General features: G+C 48.0%; 1 protein-coding gene across 12 annotated transcripts in view; it reads right to left on the reverse strand.

The window, feature by feature from the left end:
* Window positions 1-7,719: 7,719 nt before the first annotated feature.
* MEIS2 (Meis homeobox 2) overlaps window positions 7,720-9,314 on the reverse strand; it is a 173,006-nt gene continuing 171,411 nt past the window's right edge. For all 12 annotated transcript variants that reach the window (XM_065064195.1, XM_065064199.1, XM_065064193.1 and 9 more), the window contains one exon: window positions 7,720-9,175. In XM_065064195.1, coding sequence (XP_064920267.1) covers window positions 8,889-9,175 — 287 coding nt within the window. In that variant the 3' untranslated portion in view covers window positions 7,720-8,888. The remainder of the gene's footprint in view (window positions 9,176-9,314) is intronic.

A 9,314-nucleotide genomic window follows, 5' to 3' on the forward strand; every position in this document is an offset into this window, starting at 1 on the left:
CCCACGGGCGCTCAGCGCGGCTCCCGTCGCCAGGGCCGGACCCCGCGGTGGGCGGCGGCGGCAGCGCTCTCCCGCACACCTCCGCCCCGGCCCGCCTCCCCACGGGGTCGCGGCCGGGACCGGGCCGGGCTCGCAGCGCTGTGGAGCCGCGCCGGGCTCTGCGTACCCCGCGCTCCTGCCCGGCCGCTTTCCCCTGTCCTCCGCGGAGGCGCCGGTGAGAGCATGGACGGCGGAGGAGGGTGCGGAATAGCCACCTCTCTCTGAGGAAAAAAGTCTGGGGTGAAATCGCGGCAGATCAGTTGGTTTTACCCTTCTGTCGTGTTTTCAATAAACATAAAACTGCGGGCTTACCTATAAATTACCGGGGTCATGTGACACCCATTTGGCAATGGTTTATTGCCCTTTTCATTCCCCCCAGTTGCTTTGCTACGCGCCTGCGGCCAAGCGCGCAGTGGAGGCCGTGCGGGGTGCCGGGGAGCGGAGAGCCAAGCTCGGGTGGAGGCCCCCGAGCACGGCCCGCCTTGCCGCAGGGCCCGTGGGGCGAGCAGGGTCGCGCTGCCCGCGTGGAGCAGGCGTGGGACCCCCGTCCTCCCCATGCGCGCTGCCAAGCGAGACGCCAAGTAAACGGCGGGGGCTACAAAAGCTGTTTATCCTCCTTATCAGCCGCCCGTAGCCGCTATCAGCAGCTCTGCGCTCCCAAAGAAAGGAAAAGGACAGTTTAGTAAACAGTTTATGTTACGGTCCTCCCAGGCTCAAAGGCAGGCGCGGGCCAGCGGAGGCGCTTCCCTGTCACCTGCGGTCTGTACGCAGAAGTGGGCGCGGGCGCGCCCCGCTGCTTGCGCGCCCCTTGAGCCGCGCATCTACCCTACACACCGGCGCGCAGGGAAGCGCGCAGCGCGGGCGGAGGGCTCCTCCGCGGCGGTGCCAGGTGCGGCCAGCAGGGGGCGCTCCGACGTTGCGCCTGGGAGCTCGCGCCGCCGCGCCGCGCGCCCGCCCACGAACACGCGTATACACACAAGACACACGCGTGTACACACACACACATACACACACACTAGCACAGCGTCACAGCCCTCCGTCCAGCTGTGCGTGTTCCCGGGCGCTGGACGCCCCGTGCACGCGCTCCGCCGCACGGGTGTCCCCGTGCCTCTCCCCCTGCGTGTGCGTGCGTGTGCGTGTGTGTACTATACATTATGCAACTTATTAAATACAACGATGAATTGTCAACATTTTTTTCGCCTGTTAGTTCCGCTGATCCGGGCAGGATTTATTTTCCGATCTCGGGTCCCGGAGCTATAATGCGTGATTTCTTTGCCTTAAATAAAATTGGTCAAATGTTGACAACCTTTAAGCCAATCTAACACTCAAGATTACTGATGGGAAACTAATGAGAAAATATCAGATCGTCCGGCCTGGGGGCTCCTAATTAAATCTTAGCTGATTGAAAAATAAAAGCGGGTTCGGGGGCGTGGGGGAGGAGGGAAGAAGCTCCGGGCTGAACTTTAGCTCTCGTTTTACGTGATATTTCCCCAACTTAGCCCCCCCTCCACTGTTCCCCCCTCCCTCCTAAAAATCCTAATGTTATTTCGCTGGTTATTTCGAGAGATCCGAAAGCGACTATAATTCCTTGCCCGGTAAATATTAAGGCCTTTAAGCAACGTGATTTAACTAATTAGAAAATTTACATCATTAAGTCTCAGGGAAAGAAAAAAGGAGAAACAAATCTGCCAGTCATTTTAAAAGAGACAGGCCCTATTGAAGTGTGAAGAAATCGGCTCTAATTCAAAAAGGCAATCGGGCAGAAAAAGCCCTCAACATTACCCTGCTAGTTATTAATCAGAAGGGGTTTCCCCCCCTCTCCTTTCCTGCAATGGCAAGAGCTGAAGCACATCGTTAGTTTCTCCCAAAGCTACCGCACAGTTTCCATTCAGGTTTTTTGCCACTCGTCTATGTCCCATATTAGCAGCGAGTATTTCTCCATTCAAGGCTCATAGATTTGAAAATGTTTCCTAACTGGGGAGCCGGAGCCGCAGAAAAAAATAAGGCTCCCCTCACCTCCGCTCCAGTCAAATACAAGGGCTGAGATGCCCCGTCCCCATTAAAGTGAGGTCCTAAAGTAAATTACTCGGCGAGAACTAGATTATGGCTTTGTTTTGCTCCCTTACCCTGCATTTCTAAACACACACAAGCCTGAAAGTGGAAAGCCCCCCCCCCTTTCTTTTTTCCCAAGGACTAGCTGTGTTCAGTGCCACGCACCAGCCTCAACCAGAACAATATAAAACTTGAGTGAAAATCAGGGAGATCGGATTACTAATGTCGGGCCGTTAATGAAGTGACGCGGGACGCTGATTGCCGGCGCAGCGAGCGGGAGGAGGAGCTGGTGGCCCCCGGTTTAGGGAGCACAGCTGGGGTGGCTGCAAGGGAAGCTCAGAAAGGGGGAGAAATGAAGGAGCTTGGTCCAAACCACCGGGAGTGTTACATCTCTCTCTCTCTCTTTCTCTGTCTCTCTTTCAAACACGCTCTCTAATCCTCTCCTTCCAACTGTTCACAGTGGACTATAGTATAAATAATAAATACATCCTACTCTGCGTTTTCTCTCTCCTAATCTCGAAGAATCTGACAGTCGCTTTAATCAAAGGAGTTTGCCCTGGTTCTTCATGGAGCTAATTTAAGGAATTTTAAACACGTCTCGGACAAAACCAGGTGATAGGGGCCTATTTCTGATCTCACGGCCCGGGGACGAACTCTCCTGTGGCTCGAGGAATTAACCCCGTGTAAATGGGTTCAGGATCAACCTTCTGATGGGGATTTTACTTGGCAGTAGCCTGTAAAGACAAATATTCTGGGGGAAAAAAAAAAAAAAAAAGTCTCTGCAAGCCCTATTCCGGCTTCCAGTTACGCCCCAGTGTTAACTTGTAGTCATCTCTGTAAGCAGATGCCTACAGATATGTAAGGTCTCCACCAGGACCGGACATATTCCTTTAGCAGCGCTACGTCGGCTTACAGAAAGATCGTTTGAGCAGCTCCGCACGATGTGTGAGGGGCAGGCAGGCCGGTCACTGTCTCTCGCCCGCAGCGGTGCGGGCGCGACACCGGTGCCAGCCCAGCCCAGCCCAGCCCGTCCCGCGGGCATCCCACCGCACCCCTCCGCGCATCACACCGCACCCGTCCGCACAGTCCCCTCCGAGATTTTTGAGAAGGGAGAGGGACTTTTACGGAACATGTCCTCCTCAATGGAAACATTTCTCCGTTTCTCTATAAAACCAGCGGAATTACCGCCTTTGTGCCTTGTGGAAACACAGTAAGGCAGACTTGTCTGCCAAAGCGAGAGGACCTGATCGCCAAGACGAAATGGAGAGGGGAGGGCAGAAGGAATATCCTTGACTTCTCCGCCCCCTTTACATCAGTTTGTTTTGCAGTTATTCAAAATGATTGAGTTTTCTGAAGAAGACCCTTTAGAGGCAACAAAACCAGCAACAACATCTTTCCCCAAAAAACAACATGAACATCAACCTGTCTTCTGGCAGGGTTTCGGTGCTTAGAGGCATTACAATAAAATTTACGGCGTCCTTAACAACTCCCAAGTAAAAGCATTAAAATTCACTTTAAATGAGAAAACATTGATTTTTAAGTCTGGAAAGAACGAACCCGTAATTTAATTGCAAACTTTCACCGGCAGAGCAGCATCTCAGGGAGGCCACATTCCATTTTTAATAGAGCCACTTTATGAAGTGATAAAAACAAAGAAAACCTGACAAACAGAGAGACAGTTGCAATTGCGAAAGAAAAGTTATTTGTCTTCCATATCCCTCTTCGCAGCTCCAAACTATCGTACATTTCCCTCCCCCTTCACCCTTCGCCCTCCGAAAACAAAACACGAGTGTAAAAGCAAAGGATTTGGGATCCAGGGAAGAAGCAGTAGCTCATATTATAAACAACGATTTGTCTTTACCAGGCAAGGAGTGAAGCCAAGAGGTTCAAGGGAACATTTTCACAAAATGGTAGCTTCTTTTAAAAAGGAAACTCATCGGATAAATTTTCCTTACTTCCCATTGTTCGTTTAAAGAAAATGCTAAAGGGGAAGGAAAGGGAAATCCCACCCTCGCTTTCTATCTTATTTCTGTATCGGTTTTTGGTATTATAGGAGAGTAAAGAAGTTTTTGTTTGGTGGTTTTCCATTGATCACTCACTCTGAGCTAATGTAATTATCCTCATCAATAGAAGGCTGCAGAGAGAATCATTATGTGGGTGACATTGATAAATGATCACCCAAGAGCTGCCTTTTCTCTTGGGCACCCCCACATATGACCCTCCCACATACACAAGGTAGCCATAGAAACACCTTGAGATCCTCAAACACTGCTGCAAATGGGAAAATACAGAGAAAGCGAGAGAAATCCAACTTCACACACTTTCTGTCCCTCCTGAAGCCTCCCTCCCGTAGCACGGAGACACCGAGCCGGGCTGCGCTCCGCCGTCCTGCCCCTGGGGCGCCCGGCCCCGGCCCCGCTCCCTCTCCCCGCACCACATCAAGTATTTGGGGGAGGAAGGAGGGGTAAGGCTGTTACGGGGCTTGCACTTTTTTTTCTCTTTCTTTCTTTCTTTCTCTGGAACAGTTAAGCAATGAGGTTGCACGCACCATATGGATGCACTGCTCCTTCTCTACGTGCATTGTGGAACCCCCTAGTTTGAAAGTCGCTCTTTGAGATGCGCAGCTACAATATCCGCCCCTCCCTCCCAAGTAGTGCGCCTCTAAGAAAATGGTTAAACCCGAATTATTAGCAGCGATTTTTTTTTTTTTTTTGTGGCAGGAATTTACAGGAAGGTTATCTATTTCTTACTACGGCAAAGATTGATGTTTTTTTCGGGCCGCAGACCCGCTTTTTATGTAAGCAAATTCTAAAATATTGAGAGCAGTAATTGATTCATAATGATCCATAAATCGATGCGACGAAGGGGCCGAGGGTGTTTATTTATTTTATTCCTAAAGCTGCAAGTAAAGTAGCTTTGACACCGTGTGGGGATGAAGGGGAGGAGTTGTTTAGCTGTGCGAGGTCATCCATCATCACTGTCGCAGAGACTCTGCTCAGAGGAGCAGCCTCCCTTCTGTGTCTTTCTCGCCACCAAAACTATTAATATTAAAATCTGCCTACAAACCTTCCCCCCCACCCGCCTCTGATCCCGCACCGTCCTTCTCAGCTCGAAGATGCCCGGCTTCCCCCGCCGGCAGCGGGCTCTCTCCTGCTCAGCGCCGTCGGGTTTGATTTTTCCCGACGTGCTGTCAGAAGAGGTAAAAAGCCGGCTCCGTTTCCTCTCGACTGAACCCAGGGACGTGGCAGGGGGACTGGTCAGGCACAGACACCCTCCCGCCCAGCGGAGCCCTCTCCTGCCCCTCCACGCAGCGCGGGGCCGCGGTCACGCGTGGTGAAAGGATGTGGGTATTTTTCCGGGCTTCAGGGGCTTTCCTCTCAGTACACGCACCACGGCTGCAGTGCGGCAATGACTCCGGGTCGGCCCTCGCAAAGGCGCCGCCGGGAGATCCCCCACTCCCCTCGGGAAGCCACGGGAGCTGCTGGAGAGACGGGCAAAACCCGCCGGCGGCACCGGCCGGGAGAGCGGGTCCAGCCGGTGGCTCCACCGCACCCCTTCCCCTGCCCGGCCCCTCCCGGCCCCCCGGCCCCCGCAAACCTGGTCTGGGGCAATTCTCTCTCCCTCGCTCTCTCTGCGGTTATGAGCGAAAGGGGGGAGCTCCCGGCTCCCCCCGGCATCTCCTCTTCGGCCCGGCGGTGCCCGCTCGCCGCGGCGGGCAGGGCTCGGGCGGCCGCGCCGGCGGAGGTGCGCTCCCCTCCTCTCTTCGCCTTAAAGGCAGCAAAATCTGGAAGAAAAATCTCTCGTTTGTGGTGACGACAACTCCCAGCCCAGACCCGCTCGGAGAAATGGAAATTTAGGATTATAAACATGTGTGTGTGTAAACAAAAGGTGTTTCTTCTGCTACCCTTCGTTTCCCACAGCATAAGCAATTTTTATTCAGACTAGAGTATTTTCTTTAACACTATACCACTGTCAAAACATTATTCCCGTTTTGGTTGCTTTTGACAGCTGAGCAGTTCTTAGAAATACCAAAATCGGAACCTTCCATGCTAAACAGTAAATCTCAGATGGAGAAATCTCCATGCGTTTTGTACCTTGGATTTTAGCAACACATCTCCTGGAGAGCACAGCCCAACAAGGAGGGTCAAAACAAAAAAAGAGAAATAAAAAAGAAAACAAAAAACAACACAGAAATGAAAATATTTAGTTCATTATAAAAAGCAATTATCTACTATGGATGAATTCTTCCCTGTCTATCAGTCCGAGGAGTTTTCTGACTTTTTAACCTCAAATTGTAAATAAAAGATCTGCAAGGAAATAAGGTACTGATTAAAAAAAAAAAAAAAGCCTCCCTTTAAAGTGCTAGCATAAAACAATCTTGCCTTCTTATTTTCCGCATCCACAATAATCACAGAACTTGAAAATGGGAACCAGCCTGGGGTATGCTGTTCTTACACAACTGAAGGGTCGATGTGATTTTAACCAGGACAGAGAGCATCAAAGCCAAGCAGGGAATTATCATCCTTTAAATTTCATACGAATGCCTTAAAAAGACACCCACAAAGCAGGATCTGATTGCTAAATAAATCTTCACACCCATTCTACTGGCATCCTCCCTTCTGCCGCCAGCAGCGTGGGTCCATTTACACAGCTCAGAAATTAAACATTAACTATGAGGCTGAGCCTCTTTCCACATTCCAAAGGTAAAAGTTGTCAAAGTTTTTAATAACATCCCAGCCAGCTGGAATGAGGAGGAGGAAGGAGGAGAAGGGTTACAAATGTACAGATGTTGAAGTCAGTAATGTTTGTTTCCTAGAAAGTTAAGGCAATTACAAATCCTTCGCCACTGCTCTCCTCCCAGAAATGAAACCAGCACTTTCGCCTGCTCTCTGGGTCCCTGGCAGTGCCACTGAGGGCAGGGAAAGGTTGTTCCTAACACCACTGGTGTCTTCCTAGTTCAAACGCTCCTTTAGTTGCTTCCAAATGCCATCAGCTTTTGCTTAAGCAAAACCAAACCCTCACCCATGATTGTGCACCAACTATTTATATATCAAATGTCAAATTAACATTTTCCCTTGTTAGCTGATTTTTTTTCCTTCTGAAAACAAATGAAGACAAGAAAATCAGTAAAACCATCTCAAAATATAGATTATGCAATCCTCACATAGGTAAAGCTCTAAATTAAACCCGAAGCTGCTTTTCTCATCCTAAAACTTCTGAACCTGCTCCTGCACTAGAGCCATTCCTCATGTCTGAGCTGAAGTGTGGGAGGTAAGGCCTATGGTGGTGCTGGGTGCACACAAACACGTAATGCATGTGGGCTCATTGGTCTTGTGTCTGTGCCTTAACTCAAAGTCGGCTTCTATGGCATTAGCAGGTAGTACAGATAGTGGACACAGCTCTCTGAAATGCAAGCTGGTCAGAAAATATTTTAAATTTTGTCTAAACTAGTGTAAACATATCAATAATCAACAGAACTATACATTCTTTCATCCAATTCTGCTAACACTGATGACAAGGTCATTTCTGATTTTTCCAACCTTTCTTCTCAATAAAAATGTATTTAAGACATTTGTCCCAATAACTTTAGTCTCTCCTAAGTATGATTAAATACACAAAAGCCTAACAAAAAATCAAAAATGAAATATTTATTACCGTATTTTGTGACTTAACACCTTTTTTTTTCTTTTTAAAACATAACGTCACAGTCCTCATACAAGTATTTTAATGTAAATTTTGACAAAGCTTAAAGGTAACAGCATTTTCTTCTAGTGAGGAACACGTGCTGAGAAAGGAAGAATTCATGGACATACAATACCAATTCCACAGCAGATCTGATACTAGCAAAAACATTCTTTTTTTTTTTTCAATTGAGGTAAACACATAGAATATCTAACATGAAACAATTAATAGACCGAACTCTGTACGAAGTTTGTTACAGTATTCTCTTGCTTTTTTTTTCCAAGCTTTGAGTTCATGATAAAGTCCTAGGTTTGGTGCAAAGACCGTTAGTAACTTCTTTCATTGAGGAAAGCTGCCCAACTTTTAAGTTTTGTTTTGTCCAAAGCCAAGGCTCAGAACTACCGGAAGAAGCTCCTGCTCTGTCTGTTTTGTCTTTTAAATCTTCACCTGCAAGCTCTTTGAAGAGTCCAAAAAAATAGACTGGGGGGGAATTGGGAGAGACTTAATGAAGCACAAACTATAAAGATCTGTTTGAAACTAAAGGACACATTTTATGAAGGAACAAAACGAGGGAATGGCAAGGCCTTCTTGGAACAGTCTTCTGAGTGATGAGAGACCCAGCAAGACTTTTCGTCTTCATCTCCAAGGTAGTTCTTTTCTCACTGGCCAAAACAGGTCTTTCATGGATAGTGACTTCACTGCTGAACCAAAACAGTCATTCTTTTGGGAACAACACACATAGTGTGGAAAACAAGGATTTTTTTTTCTTCTAAAACTATTTGAGGCAACGTAACGGAGTGATCAACAGAAATGTACAAGTTAACTTAGTTCCTATGTTTATACTACAGTAGTTATAACTCTTGGAGTCTTTTTTTTTTTTTTTTTTTTCCAGAGGATCTGTACATGGACATATTCATTTCAGTGAGCCCATGATTTCACATTTGTGTTCTTGGTTCGTTGGTCCTCTGTTGCTGATGAAAAATGACAAAAAAGTAAAAAATAATCACAGCTGTCTGGAATTTTGTATTAAGTGTCAACATCTGGTCAAAGTTCAAAAGTCTTAAAATAGTTTTTGTTTTTTGTTTGTATTTGTTTTTCCCTTGAGTTCCCTTATACTATTGGGCATGAATGTCCATAACCTGTCCACCAACACTGGGGTCTACAGAATTTAACATTGTGGGGCTCTGTGCTGACATGGTCATTCCAGGGTGGGTAGGGGGTCCTCCGTGCATCATCATGGCTGGGCGATGGGGGTGACTTGGCAAATATGAATGGATTGGGGGTCCATGTCTTAATTGAGTAGGGTGTGGGGTCATCTGGGGAGGAGTGTAACTTGGCTGTGCCATACTCATACCCATAGGACCACCCTGAGATACGTAGTCCCCTGGCATGCCTTGCAAACCTAGACAAAAAGGGTGGAAAAAAAAAAAGCAGGTCAGATGTCTCAACGTTTTTACAATTTACCCATCTAAAATGAACAGGAAAAACAACAGACACTGCAAATCTTCCATCTAAAATTAGCTGCAGATTCTTGCCAATGT

Source organism: Columba livia, chromosome 5 (assembly GCF_036013475.1).
Source record: "Columba livia isolate bColLiv1 breed racing homer chromosome 5, bColLiv1.pat.W.v2, whole genome shotgun sequence".
In the NCBI taxonomy this organism is placed as follows: Eukaryota; Metazoa; Chordata; class Aves; order Columbiformes; family Columbidae; genus Columba; species Columba livia.